Source organism: Narcine bancroftii, chromosome 3, assembly GCF_036971445.1.
Source record: "Narcine bancroftii isolate sNarBan1 chromosome 3, sNarBan1.hap1, whole genome shotgun sequence".
NCBI classification, from domain to species: Eukaryota; Metazoa; Chordata; class Chondrichthyes; order Torpediniformes; family Narcinidae; genus Narcine; species Narcine bancroftii.
In genome coordinates, this window is record NC_091471.1 from 296,527,585 (window position 1) to 296,544,851 (window position 17,267).

General features: G+C 40.4%; 1 protein-coding gene across 29 annotated transcripts in view; it reads right to left on the bottom strand.

The window, feature by feature from the left end:
* LOC138758949 (transcriptional repressor p66-alpha-like) overlaps nucleotides 1–17,267 on the bottom strand; it is a 125,258-nt gene that overhangs the window by 74,577 nt on the left and 33,414 nt on the right. For 2 of the 29 annotated variants that reach the window (XM_069928616.1, XM_069928600.1), the window contains exon 1: nucleotides 3,359–3,498. The exons of 23 other annotated variants lie outside the window; for them this stretch is intronic. Coding sequence is in view for 1 of the 6 variants with exons in the window: in XM_069928598.1 (XP_069784699.1) it covers nucleotides 10,596–10,600 (5 nt within the window). In the remaining 5 variants the exon portion in view is untranslated. Of the gene's footprint in view, nucleotides 1–3,358; nucleotides 3,499–8,864; nucleotides 8,889–10,595; nucleotides 10,620–17,267 lie in introns of those variants that run through there. 4 more of the 29 variants (XM_069928598.1, XM_069928620.1, XM_069928603.1 and 1 more) reach the window with 4 other exon arrangements.

Below are 17,267 nucleotides of genomic sequence, written 5' to 3' on the forward strand. Positions count from 1 at the left end.
TTGGACATTTCCAGCCTGGGAGAATGACAATCCCTCTCATACACTAGTATCAGACCAACTCAACATCCAAAAGAAAATAATTCAAGTTGTCCAACCTCTCCTTGTAACTAATACTCCCTAATCTAGGCAACATCCTGGTGATGTTCTCTTCTTCACTTTCTCCTCAGCCTTCATATCCTCCATAACTAGATCTGCACACAACAGTTTCTCATCTCCTGTCATCAGGTTTTAAATGGCATTAAATGTTTGAAATGCTTTTGAAAAAGAATGACAAGAGTAAAATAATTTATAGGCAGAAGTGTGATGTGCAGCCACAATTTTCAGACCTCATCCAAGTGAAAGTGAAACAGCCACCTAAATCCTTTGGATGAAAAGCCTCATTTGTCTCGTGTGCCATAACTGTGGTTAAGAGGTTAACTGACAGGGACGCTGACAAAGTACACAAAATGGCTGCACTTAACCTTTTCAGGGCTGCAGTTGCCTTCCAGCATGATGTTTTGGAAACAAGTTCACACTCAAGTTTATTAATACTTTGAACTCTAAGCCCAGAAATTGATTATTTTTAACTGTTTTCTTTAAATTTCAATAAAATGCATTTTTAGAAAACTGAAACACATATTTTAAGTAAAAGTTTTTTTTTAATCTGGAAAGAAAAGCCCAAAGCCTCTGCCAACAACTGCCGCTGTGGATATTCTCCAATAACACATTCACCAGAGTGTCACACGTACAGGTGTGCAACTTACTGCTTGTATCACCTTGGTTCCAAGTACCAAATAATGCCACAAAACCAAATTTAAAAAATTAATTTCCCCAACTACTCCAGCCCACAGCAGTCACGAATTCCTGCTACAAGGATACATGAGTGACCAAATAATCTGTATGTGCACTTAGGACATATATACAGCACAATATAAGCCCTTCGGCCCACGTTACACTGACCTATAACCTAGCAATCACACCCTTCCCTCCCCTATTTTTCCTGGTTTCATGTGCCTATCTCAGAATCTTTAAATACCCCAATTTATCAGCTTCCATCACTACCTCAGACAATCCATTTCGGGCACTCACCACACTTTGTGAACAAACGTACCCCTGTCATCTCCCCGAAACTTGACTCCGTTCACCTCACGTTCTCTGGTATTAGCCATTGCTGCCCTGGAAAATGATGCTGGCTGTCCACCCTATCTATGCCTCTCAACCTTCTCCCTCATACAACCCAAAAACCTTACAGTAGTAAGAGCTCTTCTGCCTTTTCCTTACATCCTAGCAAACTTTCAATTCATTTCAGGATCTTCTGGTTGAGCCTCTACCAGCATTTATGGTAAATAATCTGTGACAGGATCAAGAAATCCAACTAAAATCTAATTTTTCTGATCAGCTGTTATAATTTCATTAATCTCTAGGAAGTGTGTCTCACTTCTAACCTCTTTGGAAAAAATCTACTTGGCTTTTAAACTTGAATCATTAACATTTCCTAATCTATTGAAAAGATATGAGCTGTTCTTCCCAATAGCAGAAATGCCCTTTCTGTATTGAAAAATTGAGAATTAATTCTCAGGTTTTTTGCTTGCTATTCAACAATGGAATATAAAGAGGTAGCTACAGTATTCCACAGGTGAACTTTCTTTATTCTTACTAAACTAGGAACAAGAATTGACTTTCCATTCAATTTGTCAATTCCATAAAGTTCAACCTCATTTATGCATCTTTCATGACTCTTATCAGAATTGTCTCCCAAAAAATTATCAATATCTCTGATGACATCCTCATCTGCTATTTTATGGTGGTAAGGGAGGGGTCAGCATGCATGTGGGGAAACAAGAGAAAGCAGTTTTCTGGATTTGTGAAGAGCTTCTTGCCATGACCCTGAACCCACCTCTAACTCTGTTCTTTGGTTCTTCTCATGACGAAAAAGTTCCTCTTTTTTCACCCTTCTCACTGCTTCACTCACCTTAAAACAACTCCATTTGATCATCCCTTAATTACCAATATTCAAGGGATTCCCACATGAGCATGCAACCTCTCCTTGTGATGTGTTTCAAGATGATGTACAAAGTTCAGTGAGCAAAGCACTTTCACAATCTGCATCTTTGAGCCACATAATGCAGAATGCAGTTTTCCATGGATGAATTTTCTGATCAAAGCAATGCACAAAGCATGGAAAACAGCCGATCAGACCACTTTCAAAATGTACAGTCTGGAAACAGGCTAGAATGCCGAGTCCACACTAGCTGGTGATTTAATTCCCCCCCCCCCCCACCCCCCATAGTATATGAATCACCTGGGGATAATATACAACAGGTAAACTGGAGTACCCAGAGGAAATCCATGCAGTCAGTCACAGGGAGAATGTATGAACAGAGGTCAGGATTGAATCTGGGTTTCTGACATAAAGCAACAGTTCCACTAACTGCACCACTGTGTTGTTTGGGAATCTCTGGCTCACAACTGTCCAAGATGGAGAAGAGGTATTCTAGAGCCTCAAGACCATGCACTGTAAGATTAGCATAAGCAGCAGAAAGAGTGGGCCACCTTGCAAACTACCGAAAATGTCAGGCACCTCTACCTGATTTATGGAACTAAATAGCCCTCATTAGCCAACTGAGGACCCACAAAATGAATGGACCCCAAAAGGTTGTCCAGTGACCTTGGCCAACAGTGTGGAATCATGATCAACTGCCCATCTGTCAATGAAAGATCTATGCAAACCTTGGGAAAGAAATAAAGACAAAACTGCAAGTTCACCAAAAATCTTCACAGCATTTGAGAATGTGTTCATGGGCATGGTAGGAGATTGGGACTCAGCTTGAATGTGTTGCACATAGTTAAATGATGGCACATATGGCCCGAGAAGGAATGGCCATTTGGACCACATGGGGATGAGATGGGATTAAGACGTGCCAGTCACCCAGAGAATAACAGAGGGAAAACTGGGAACAGTGATAGAGAGAGCATTCAGAAAAAATGACCTAATCTGGAGTGGTTCAAAGGGCTGTGTCTCCCCCCCCATCCTGAACCTTGATTGGGAAGACACCAAACCACAGGGCAAGTTTGAGTGAGCCACACTGGGACTCTTACGATAATGACGAGGTCTGGCTGCATGTCGGGATGATGGGGGCGATTGGGACTCAAGGAGGGATGAGGCAAAGGAGAAACAAGTGTCCTGAACCATGCACTGTTCCCCACTACGTAGCCCGGGGCTGTCGACAGCGGCGGCCCCACCGCGGCCTTTCACCCCTACAGCCTGCGCACTGGGCCTTCCCGGACACCGAGCTTCCCAGTGGCGGGAGGGGAGAACACACGGGAGGGGAGGTCCCTTTAAATCCAACTCCACTCACACGCACCGCTGCGCACCTACCGGTAGCCCAACGTGCCGGCCACGGCCGGGATCCCTCCCGCACGCCCACCGGCACTTGCCCCCTTCCTCAGCCAACACCGGCCGGGACCGCGGGCTCCGAGTAAGAGGAAGGAGTCCCGGCACTCGCGGTGTACCACCGCGCGGCGCGCATGCGCGGACTCTCCTCCCCCGCGCGCCCCCCCCCCGCCCCCCTTCGCGCACTCTTAAAGTGACACCCCTCGGCAGCATCAGATGCAAAAAAACTCAACACGTTGCTTCAAAACAGCCCAAAAGTGAAAGGTACACGCAGAACAAATATTGGAAAGGGAGAATGAGTGAGATTCAACCAAAAATCCAGATTTAAAGGATAGATAGAGTAAACGCCAAGGAATAGATTGTCCCATTCTGACCAAACTGTCCCAGCTATGGCTAAATTAAAACACGAAAGTCTGAAGACAGGTTTAGGTAAAAACACAACGCTGGAGAAACTTAGCAGGTAAAGCAGTGAACAAAGCAAAGATAACCAACATTTCGGGCTTGATCCCTTCATCAAGGAATTAGCAAACTGTAGACAGGTGCCTGAGATAGGTTATGTATTATAAAGGACACTATGGGCCGAATGGCCCACTTCTGCTCCTACATCTTATGGTCTTATTTGACCAGCTGAGTTTCTAGATGTTTTTAACCATCTATGGCTAGCACTTATCAATATCCCTGTAGCCCTCTTCATTTTGCCTCACCTGCTGCATTCCATTTATCACACAAATTGAGGTTAAATTGCTACTGAACTATAAATCTTAACACATTGGGTCTGGGAAAAAACATCCCAACGTTGGGGCAAACAAATCAAGATGACTAAAGAAAAACCAGACACACAAATTGGTCAAAAGTATGCAAAAGAAAGAGAAATGGTCAAGGAAAAGAAATGCAGGAATATTCAGGCTGGCATAATAGCTGGGGTCAGGGAGACAATGTGCCATTGATGGAATTGGAGGCACAAAAAAGTTTGACAAGATGGTTAGAGAAGGGTAGATTTTTAATGCAATTTCTGCTGGTAAACCAGACACAAATGCCAATCAAATATAACCACAAAGATGGTAGGTAAGAAGTATCTTATAGAGAACTCCAACATAGAAGTTTGGATATGCAGATATCCACAGAGGATTAAATAAAGAACAATTAAGAAAGCAATGGAACAGTCAAGGTTAGGCATCATCAAGGCATTGATGAAGGTTTGATCAAGCCAATGGGTCATGAAAGGAGTAAACACAAGTGATAATAGAAATTGAGGTGGATAGGTTCTATTATATGAATGACCGGGTGGATGGTCAGTTCTGGATCAAATATGATGCTGAGACTGGGACGGCTATCTATGAGTACGTAGAATAATACTCTGAGAACGATGAAAAGAGCTTCACCATGATGAAAAGAAAGATGAAAATAAGCCACGGCCTGTCCAGAAACCTCCAGTCAAAACTGCACATTCCTGCATATAGGTGACACCCATGCTTAAGATGGTCACAATAATCCCTTGGGCCAGGTTGCAAATGACTCTATACAGGCATATACCTCTGGCTGCACAGCAAAGGGAGGGTGGGTGTGTGAGGTTGGGAAGTAGGAAGCGCAGGACTGGTTTTCCCCAGTAAATTTAAAAGATATTCATATCCCTTTGGCAATTTCATCTTTTGTTCTGCCAATTTTTTTTTTTTACCTTCAGTGAATGGATCCTTGGGAGAAGGGAACTCAAAGAAAAACACAGGACCAGGCCCATCCAAAAGTGCTAAATTGGGCACCAAGCTGAAGTGACAGATGTGACTGTCAGATAACATGAAGGATGAATTCAAACAGAAGAAAAGTAATTAGGAGTTATAACAAAAAGAAAACACTAGAAATATTCAACAGGTCAGACAACACCTGTGTAGAAAGGTAAAAGTCAATGTTCCATGTTGATAATTTCATCAGAACTGGAGGAAGGTACATCTGACAGCCTTTGTGAGAGAGATAAAAGTGACATGTGAAAGAGTAGTGTACAGAGATGGATATGCTGTTACATCAAACACTGAAATTTAACTTGCATGTTCAAGCAAAAACACAATGCTGGAGAAACTCAGCAGGTCAAACAGTGTACTTTATGAAGCAAAGATACATAACCAATATTTTGGACTTGAGCCCTTCATCAAGGAACCAAAGGTTCGGGCACCTGCCTCCATTTTGCTCATACCTTGATGAAGGGCTCAAGCTCAAAATGTTGGTTATGTATCTTTAGATTTGCTATATAAAATACACTGTTTGACCTGCTGAGTTTCTTCAGCAATGTGTTTTTATTTCGAACACAGTGTCTGCAGACTTTTGTGTTTTACTCTTGCAAGAGCAAGCATCGAGGAAGACAAAGGGCATTTGGTCTTTATCATACAACAGCAAGGAAGTCCAAACATGCCATGAGTGACTTTTACACTCAGCAACTTATTGAGGTTTGGAATGCCCACCAAGGTTGTTATTGGAGGCAGATTCAAGTGCAGCATTAGGAAGCTTGATAAGTACTTTCTAAAAATCACAGGGCTGGCAGAGAAGCCAAGTTGGATTGCCCTAATTGAGAACTGAAAGGATAAATAGCTTTTTTTAATGTGATAACTATTTAGTGAAATTACTGTGCTCAATTGTGGCAAAACGTCATCCAGAATATTGTCTGTAATTTTATTTATTTTCTCAAGAAAGCTTTAGAGAACATGTCATATTATACAAAATTGCCTTCTGCCTGCCATAAGGCAGACAAAGAGTTGCCATTAGTATTGCTCGGCACCTCTTACAGTACAAGAGAAGGAGAAGCAAAAGAGAATCCCTTCAGAGATACTGAGTGACTGTGGATTTACCTACAGCGCTCCCACAGCCTTTACAGTCCCACAGATTCCTCTTTGAATTTGTCGGCAACCCGCACTCCAGATCCAAGACCATGAGGAACCCTTTAACGCCCAAGGCCCTTCAAATGTCATCTTTAACCTCAGCATATTCTCAAGTTCCTTTTGCAGAGTTGCAAGTCTCTCAAATTCTCCACCCGAGAAGTATGGATGGTGAATCAGTTAATTCAATTGAGATATTGATAGTTATTTACCATGAGAATCAAGCAATATAGATGGGGAAGTGGACTGTAGCATATTTTGATTGAATGTCAGAGCAGATACAAGGCTTTAACTAACTCCAATTTCTTGAGTTAAATCAAAATTAAATGTTTTTCCTCATGTTCTTAGTTGACATTCAATATGCAATACAATGGTGCAGCAGGCAGTATTATTGCTGCACAGTTCTGTGCAGAGCCAAGGCCGAGATTGGATGGAACCACGATGAGTGGTGAAGCTGGTTCAAGGGGTGGGACATTGCCTTCTGCTCCAACTGTTCTAAAGGCTACCCAGATAACCCTGGAACTATTCCAGAACATCTCCTCATTATCTTTTTTTCCATCTTAATTCTATTCTTCCTAAAGCATATATATATTTAGAAGAATGAGGGGCAATATTATTGAAATCTTATGTTCTCACAGAGCTTACCCAGAAGATAAATAAAGTTGATGTTTCTCCTTGCTCAAGTATCTAGAACTCAGGGTCACCCAGACTCAAAATTAGGGATGGACCATTTAAGATAGAAATGAGAAGAAATTTTATCACCCTCAGGAAAGTATATCCTTAAAACCCTCTACCCTGCAGCTTTGTGGAGTTTCATTTGCCAAGATAAAAATTTATAGGCGGAACCATGCAAAATGGAAACAGGCCACTTTGCTCATGGTCTCTGCACAATCATTAATGCCATTCCATTCTCCCCATAAACCTATCAACTCACCCCAGATTCTACATTCACTGATACACCAGAAGAAATTTACAGCAGACAGTTAAGCTACAGAGCCACACATAACTGAGATGTGGGAAGAAAAGGGAAGGGGCGGCATAGTTAACGTAGCACTTGGCACAATGCAATGGCAGTGCCAGTGACCTGGGTTGGAAACTGGCACAGTCTGTTAGGAGTTTGTACGATCTCCCAGTGTCTGTGTGTGTTTCCTCCATGTGCTCAGGTTTTCTCCCTCCATCCATAATGTACAGGGTTGTAGGTTAATTTGGGAGTACAGATTTAAATGGCCAAAATCAGCTTCTACCCTGCTATGAATAAAATGTTAAATTGAAGAAACCCATGCAGTCATCTGGAAAACATGCAAACTTCACACAGATTGCGCCGGAGGTAGGGATGGAACTGGTCTTCCAGAAACTGTAAGGCAGAAGTTCTTCTAGTTGCCCCACTCAACCAACCCCAAGTGGAGCCACTGTTCTTTCCCCAGAAGTTGCAACTCAGGCTTGGAAAATGACATTTCTGGGGGCACCACAGCTCTAAAGCTACAACTAACGTATTTTTACCTGCTTTAATTACAACTTTTGGGGAACAGCAGGTAAAAGTCCAATCAAGTAAACACCACACTAAAACATCAAATGACTAAGGGTATGGTAATACAAACACACAATTTCCAATTACAACACAAATCTAAACCACCCCTCCCATTTTATGTCCCTCAGAGTTCATGTGTCAGAAAGAAAAAACAAAGGCCATGAAAGAAACAGTAATTCAGACACATCCCCAGAGTTCTGTCCAGAGAGAATTACTTACCCCAGGAATCTCAATAAAGCTCTCCGCTAAATTCATTGCACTCAAAGAATTGTCCACAGAATATATTCTGACTCTAACATTGGCCACACATCTATGTGATCCATCCACCTTCTTCACAGCTGCAAGCTGGCCACAGTTGTTCTTAACAGTCCCATCTCATGCACCACTGTCCAATTCACTGGGATAGAGTTGTTGGATAGAATCATGTTGGAAAAATTTCAAAGTATCCCTTTTCAAGAATCCTGTATCTGACTGACAAAACTAAATTCCAATAAAAGTTCAGCTTTAACTGATATTTACACTTGGAAATAAAGTTGATCTCACATCTCTGAACAAAGTTAAAAAAAATCATAAAGCCATGTTCACCAGAGGTTTCAAATAAAAACAGCATTTGCACTGACCGACTGCCAAAATAATCCAAATATAAAGCATAGCTCTCTCTCCTCTTGCTCCATAACCTTGATGCTTCAGAGATTTAGCTACCATTCTCTTAAAAGATCATTGATATCTGCTGTTACAGCTTGCAGTCATATGGAATGTAAAACTCAGGAAAACTTTGCTTGAGCATAACAATAGCCAAATGACAGTTTTCTTTACAGGAGAACAGAGGTGGAAATGATAAGGAATTCCAGAGTTCAAAATACTATCAGCTGAAGGCATGCTTGAAACAGCAGAGTGGCACAAAAACAGCCTCTTCCTCTCTGTCATCAAATTTCTCAATGGACAATGAACCAAAGACACTACCTCATTTTCTCTTCTTTTTGCATTTTTAAAAAATGTAATTTACAGCAATATATGCCCCCGTATTGCTACTGTATAACAACGAATTTTGTGATATATCCATGACAGTAAATTTTGACAATGACAATAATTTTGTCCATACCTTGATAAAGGGCTCAAGCCTGAAACACTGGTGATGCATCTTTATCTTTGCTCCATAAAATACACTGTTTGACCTGCTGAAGTTTCTAGTTTTTATTTCAATCATGGTGTCTGAAGACTTTCATGTTTTACTACAATAAATTCTGATTCAGATTCAATGCTCACGTTCTGGTAACATAAAAATCCTGGAGGACATGGGTAGAGGAAGGAACAATGAGGAAAAGGGAGTCATGGAGGATTTTGAAAACAGATTAAAAATATTCAATATTATTGTGGGCCAGTATAATTGCACATCTGAATAAATGGGCTTGGAGTTATACTTGAACTCAGATTTACTGAGGGGCCCAAGGGAAAGAGTCACCTAAGAAAAAACTGAAGCAAATGGACTTGGAGATACCAAAGTAACAGAACCCTGTTTTGGCAGGGAGTTGTTGATGTTACTGAGATTGAAGTAGACAGTTTTAATGATGGAGAGATTCAGGGTGAGAAATTGTGAGAATATATTAAATTTTAGACATAAATTCCAGCCAATGGGCCAGTGTCACCCAATTAACCTACAACCCTGGTACGTTTTGGAGGGTGGGAGGAAACTGGAGCACCTGGAGGAAAGCCATACAGACACAGGGAGAACATAAAAACTCTTTACAGGCAGTGCCAGATTCGAACATGGGTCACTGGCGCTGTAACAGTGTTGCTCTAAACACTACACTAACCGTGCCTCTCTAGGAGGAAACTACAAAGGGACATAGATCAGTGGGCAAATATCCAACAACTGGAATGTAACACAGGAAAATGTAAATTGTTCATTTTGATGGGGGGAAAAAACATTATCCAAGTGGTCAGAGATTTCAGAACTCTTGATTGGTGAAAATATCTTGATGCTTTGTATATGATTTACAAAAGGCTAGTATTGCAGTTACAGAATGTGAGGAAAACAAAGGTGGGGATGTCATGCTTTAGTTTAGTTAGGGCATTGGTGAGTCCACATCTGGAGCATTGGTCTCCTTATTTAAGGAAACATGTGATCACATTGAAAGCAGTTCAGAGAAATGTACTTGATTGGTACCCAGAAAGGATGGGTAGTCCAATGAGGAAACTTTGGGCAAGTTTGACTTGCACTTGCTGGAGTTTAGAAGAGTGAGAAGGGACATGATTGAAACATGCAGAATCCTGAAAGACTTTGTGGGTAAATCTGGAATAAGGGGATAAACATGGGGCTTTCCCATTCAAAACAGATGAGGTGACCATTTTTCCTTCTCAAATGGCTGAAAATCTTTGGAACATTTCCTCAAAGGGAATGGAAGTAAAACCTCTGGAGATTTTTAAAGCAGAGTGAGGTATGTTTCTTGTTCAAGGGGTAAAGGATAACTAGTGTAGGTAGAAATGCAGAGTTAAGGTTGAAATCAGATCAATCATAATCTCATTGAACAGCAGAACTCCATAATTCATATGTTCATAATTATTATGATAATAATAATGATCCTTGCTGGGCGCTACAACCTATCCATTTGGTGTGAGTCCCTTAGTGCCACCCTTCTAATTTTCATATTCTTTCCAAATTTCCAAATGACAAACTTCTGAAATTCACAACTAGCCCATATAATTTTCAGGACTCATTGCAGAAATGAATTGTTCATCTCTTCCAGATCTGCCAATTATTGTTAAATCGTGTCCTCTGGTTAGCGATTATCTGGCCATCGGAAACTGTTAGTCCAAGAACCTTGGATCTCACCTCATAACAAGAGTAACTTTTCCTGTTGAAATGGAGTTGCTTTCACTTTTATTAATTAAAGTGGCACTAGGCCAGTTGATTCTGAGATCATAAAGATGGTGTAGAGAGGTTGCCATGCCAATATGGGGAAAATTCATTTGTGATTCTGCCCATTTGTTGTTGTTTTGTTTTTTTTTGGGTTTTTTTATGAAGCATTTATTGATCGTCTATTATCCAAGGGCAGCTCTGCCTCATTGGCATGGGAGCAATTTGAAAATGAACCATTCTACTGAACTGTTACAGCAGTCATTGTTTAATTAGATCTTAATCATTAAATCTCACATTATCAAGAATAGTATAAATAGGCTCCGATTCTGGGAAAGCATGATGAATTAAATGGCAAGAGGGATATTCACCAGACACATTTTGTGGTTCTTGCTCACAGACTATTTCAGAATATTACTCCTGTGGATTTTTTCCACCTACATCCACAAAACCTGAACTGGCATGGTCAGTTTTCTCCTTTAAAAATCTCAGAAGGTTGACCTGATAGTGCATTATGAGAGAGTTTAATAGATTAGATATAAAGATTATGTTGTAAATTACACCAAAAATAGGGCTGGATGATGAGAATACTGTAATTAAAAATAAATCCAACAGGGAACCCAGAAGAAACTTCTTTCCAGAGAATGACAACATGGTGTATTATAGGGTGTAGCTGGGGTTAGCACCATAGGTACATTCAGAGAGAAGCTACTTTAACACAGAAGGGAAGAATATATTGATTTCTAAGATGGTGTGGAGCATACACACTCACACAAACATCGACCTGTGGGACCAAATGTCTGCTTCTTTGATGCAAGTAATTTATAATATATATTCCATTGGTCATGGAATATAACTTATAAATCAATGTATATAAAACAGCATTGACCAAATTAAATTTATGAAGAAAGAGTGAAACAAGTCAGGTAAAAAAATTATGTTACTTTGCTAAATTCTTTAAAAACACATCAACACAGGAGATAAAGAATCTTTTTTCACTGTAATAAACCTGACATACAAAGGGGTTGTTATTCTGTGAGGTGAGGTTGCTAGATTGGGAAACTAAATGCTTTGCAATAATCATTTGACAGAAAGCGTTTCCAACCAGAAAAAATGGATTAAAGGACAAAGTAACAACACAGAAATGTTGGAGGAACGCAGAAGGTCTCGCAACATCCATCAAAGATATATCATCAATGCTTCGGCCTAGTGAGTCACGTGATGGGAGTAGTGGTCGGTAGGGTAAAATCAGCCCTCTCCAGAAAAGAAAAGACAAAGCTTAAGAAATATAAAGTATAAGAAACAGAAGACAAAGTTGCAGAGAAGAGAAAGAAGATGGCACCCAAGAAGGAAAAAGTAAAAACAACAGGGAAAAAAGAAGAAAAGTCCCTGGAAAAGAAAGAAGAAAGCCTTACCTTCATGAAGGAACAGGGAGCCGTGGTGGCGAAGAGCGTCCGATCTCTGAGGTTGGTACCAGCCCTGCGGAGTTGCGACCCCCCCCCACCCCCGACCAATGGATTGTAAAAATGGCTCTCTAAGCCAAACAAAATTGCTCAACTGCGCAATCAAAGGTAAAAGGAAACACCGACAAGAGGGGGGCTCAGCTGAAGTGCGGGCAACCATGGCGCGACTAGCTAAGGGATGCCTGACACCAGGGCTCTCAGCTGGAAGATGAGGAAGGCGGCAGGAGTGAGGAACCAGGCGAGGAAGAAAGTTGAGGGGGTGAACGGCAAAAGGAGCAGCAGCAGGAGGCCCAACAGAGGAGCAGCCCAGGAGGGGAGGATCAACAACAAGAGGCCCAGCAAGAAGAGGCCTGACAAAGTGATACAAGCAACTCATCAGAAGAATCAGAAGAGACACAGATACAAAGAAGAGAAGATAAAGATGCAAACACAGGTACAGACACATAAGAAGAGGAAGAAGACCAAGATCTTCACAGAGAAATAGAAGATAAAACAGATGGAGAGAATGCAGATAAAGCCTTTTTCGAAGAACAAATGAGAGCATTAAAAGAATGGTTGTCATTAGAATTTAGTGCAATTAAAAGAAAAATGAAAAGAACGGAAGATAAAATGCAAAGTTTAGAACGGGTCATAACTGAAATAGGCAAAAGAGTAGAAAATGTGGAATATCGAGAAACGGCTGTAGAAATGGAAGTAAATTACTTCCAAAAAGAAATTGACAAAAAAATTAGAGACACAAGAGTTGTTATCTCAGAAAATTGATATGTTGGAAAATTATAGTAGGCGAAACAACATAAAAATAGTGGGCCTGAAGAAAGGTGAAAAAGGCACAGATATGAGGCAATTTATGAAAGGATAGATTCCAAAGTTCCTGGGAACAACAGAAATGCAGGAAGGAATGGAAATAGAAAGGGCACACAGAACACTAACTCCAAATCCACGGGCATATCAAAAACCAAGATCCATCTTAGTAAAATTTTTGAGATATACAACAAGAGAAAATATACTGGAGTGGGCAAGGAATAAAGTTAGAGAAGATAATAAACCATTGGAATACAAGGGATAAAAAAATATTTTTTTACCCAGACATAAGTTTTGAACTCTTAAAGAAGAGGAAAGAGTTTAATACACCAAAATCGATTCAATGGAAAAAAAAGTTATAAATTCATGTTAAGACATCCAGCTGTGCTTAAAATATTTATACCCAGGGAGCAAAACAGACTGTTCTCAGATCCAAAGGAAGCACAAGAATTTGCAGAGTGTTTGCAAGATAGAAGGAGAGATGTAATAAGAATGAAGAAAGGTGATAAAGTATATATAAAGATGTAAAAACAATGTATATGTAAAGAACTAAAGAGGGAAAAGAGAGGGGAAGGAAGGAAGTAAGGGGAAAAAAAGGGAGAGCTTTGTTATACGTGTGTAAAAAAAGTGTTTTTTTGGGGGGGGGAGAGAATAGCCATCACTGCGAAATCAGTTGATGCTTGCGAGCAAGATCGCAATCCAAATGGAAAGGGGAGTTATGGTTGCCCGGCAAGGGATCAGGGGCAACTCAGAGAGGGGGAGGGGCATTTGGGATTAAGGTAATATTGGGTGTGGGAATTGATGGAGTATTTTATGTTTTAAATGTGTTGTCATACATTGAGATTAAAAAGAAAAAAACTGGGGGATTTTAACCTTAATTTGGATCCAATGTTGGATAAAACTGGACAAAAGACAAGCAAAAAGAATAAAGTGGCCAAATTTATGGTTAAATCAATGCAGGAAATGAAACTTGGAAATATGGAGGAGGCAACACCCAAGAGAGAAGGAATATTTATATTAATCGAGTAGGCATAAAACATACTCAAGGATTGATATGTTTTTGTTGTCAGCCCATATTCAAGGGAGAGTTAGGAAAACTGATATAAAGCTAGACTACTATCTGATCATTCACCCCTGTTTTTAGCAATAGAACTGGAGGATATCCCATCAAGAACATATAGATGGAGGTTAAACTCCAAGCTACTTAAAAAGTCAGGAATTTAGAGAGTTTATTGAATGCCAAATTAAAACATATTTTAAAATAAACACAGAATCAGTGAAAGAGAAATTTATATTATGGGATGCAATGAAAGCCTTCATTAGAGGGCAAATAACAAGTTATTTGAAGATGAAAAAGGACTACAAATCGGGAAATAAAGCAGTTGGAAAGGGAGATCGTAAGTACAGAAAAGGAACTAGTAAAAAGGGGTGACATAATGAAAAAGAGAAAATTGGCAGACAAAAAAAATTAAATACAAAACATTCTTCTTTCTTTGGCTTGGCTTCGCGGACGAAAATTTATGGAGGGGTAATGTCCACGTCAGCTGCAGGCTCGTTTGTGGCTGACAAGTCCGATGCGGGACAGGCAGACACGGTTGCAGCGGTTACAAGGGAAAATTGGTGGGTTGGGGTTGGGTTTTTCCTCCTTTGTCTTTTGTCAGTGAGGTGGGCTCTGCGGTCTTCTTCCAAGGAGGTTGCTGCCCGCCGAACTGTGAGGCGCCAAGATGCACGGTTTAAGGCGATATCAGCCCACTGGCGGTGGTCAATGTGGCAGGCACCAAGAGATTTCTTTAGGCAGTTCTTGTACCTCTTCTTTGGTGCACCTCTGTCTCGGTGGCCAGTGGAGAGCTCGCCATATAACACGATCTTGGGAAGGCGATGGTCCTCCATTCTGGAGACGTGACCCACCCAGCGCAGTTGGATCTTCAGCAGCTTGGATTCGATGCAGTCGGCCTCTGCCATCTCGAGTACTTCGATGTTGGTGATGAAGTCGCTCCAATGAATATTGAGGATGGAGCAGAGACAACACTGGTGGAAGCGTTCTAAGAGCCGTAGGTGATGCCAGTAGAGGACCCATGATTCGGAGCCGAACCTCGAAAATGTTCTCCGAGAATCACAGTGCGGTTTTTGCACAAACAGAGGAACTACTGACATGGTCTTTGCCCTCAGACAGCTCCAAGAAAAGTGCAGAGAACAAAACAAAGGACTCTACATCACCTTTGTTGACCTCACCAAAGCCTTCGACACCGTGAGCAGGAAAGGGCTTTGGCAAATACTAGAGCGCATCGGATGTCCCCCAAAGTTCCTCAACATGATTATCCAACTGCACGAAAACCAACAAGGTCGGGTCAGATACAGCAATGAGCTCTCTGAACCCTTCTCCATTAACAATGGCGTGAAGCAAGGCTGCGTTCTCGCACCAACCCTCTTTTCAATCTTCTTCAGCATGATGCTGAAACAAGCCATGAAAGACCTCAACAATGAAGACGCTGTTTACATCCGGTGCCGCACGGATGGCAGTCTCTTCAATCTGAGGCTCCTGCAAGCTCACACCAAGACACAAGAGCAACTTGTCTGTGAACTACTCTTTGCAGACGATGCCGCTTTAGTTGCCCATTCAGAGCCAGCTCTTCAGCGCTTGACGTCCTGTTTTGCGGAAACTGCCAAAATGTTTGGCCTGGATGTCAGCCTGAAGAAAACTGAAGTCCTCCATCAGCCAGCTCCCCACCATGACTACCAGCCCCCCCACATCTCCATCGGGCACAGAAAACTCAAAACGGTCAACCAGTTTACCTATCTCGGCTGCACCATCTCATCGGATGCAAGGATCGACAACGAGATAGACAACAGACTCGCCAAGGCAAATAGCGCCTTTGGAAGACTACACAAAAGAGTCTGGAAAAACAACCAACTGAAAAACCTCACAAAGATTATCGTATACAGAGCCATTGTCATACCCTGACAAAACATTACAAACATAGAGAACAACATAATGAAACCAAAGCAAAAGTATTACAAACTGGGAGAATAAACACATAAAATATTAGCCTGGCGACTTAAAACAGAACAAGCTATTGTATTGGCATCAAGGAAAAAGGACAAACAAATTACATATAAATAACTTATACCCAATAGAAATTAATGAAAACTTTAAGGAATTTTATGAACAATTATACCAAACTGAGAACAAGGGAAAAGATGATAAAATAGAAGAGGTTTTAGCTAAAATTGAACTGTCAAAGTTGCAAGAAGAACAAAACAAACTAATAAAACCATTTGAAATAGAGGAAGTACAGGATATATTAAAAAAGCTACCGAACAGTAAAACACCAGGAGAGGATGGATTCCCAATAGAATTCTATAAAACATTTAAAGAATTATTAATTCCTCCTCTCCTGGAAGTAATGAACCAGATAGAAGAAACACAAAACTTGCCAGATTCATATAAGACAGCAATAATTACAGTAATACAAAGACGGGGAAGGATCTATTAACATCAGTATTATATAGACCAATATCGCTACTTAACTCAGATTATAATATAATAGCAAAATTATTAGCAAACAGATTGGCTGATTGTATACCTAAAATAGTTAAACAAGATCAAACTGGATTTATTAAGAAAATACGAACAACTGATAATGTCTGTAAACTTATTAATATAATTCATGCAGTTCAAGGAAATAAGAAACCAACAGTGGGTGTTGCTTTAGATGCAGAAAAAGCCTTTGACAGAATAGAGTGGAACTATTTATTTAAAGTATTACAGAGGTTCAATCTACCAGAAAATATATTAATTGGATTAAAGCATTGAATAATGGACCGTTGGCGAAGGCAACAGTAAATGGATATGTATTGAGCCAATTTAAATTAACTAGGTCAACAAGACAGGGATGTCTATTATCCCCCTCATTGTTTGCTTTAGCAATAGAACCATTGGCAGAACTGATAAGAACAGAAAATAAAATAAAAGGGATAAAAATAAAGGAGAAGGAGTATAAAATCAGCTTATTTGCAGATATCATAGTATACCTAACAGAACCAGAAATATCAATAAAAGAATTACATAAGAAATTGAAGGAATATGGAGAAATATCGGGGTATAGGATCAATGCAAATAAAAGTGAAGTGATGCCAATGAGTTTAAAAAAGAATCATCATTTAAATGGCAAACACAAGCAATCCGATACCTAGAGATCAGGTTAGATAATAACTTAAGCCATTTGTACAAACTAAATTATCAGCCACTAATAAAGAAATTGCAGGAAGACTTAGAACATTGGAAAGAATTACCGCTAACGTTGATAGGGAGAGTAAATTGAATTAAAATGAATGTCTTCCCAAGGATACAATACTTATTTCAATCATTACCAATTCCCTTAAC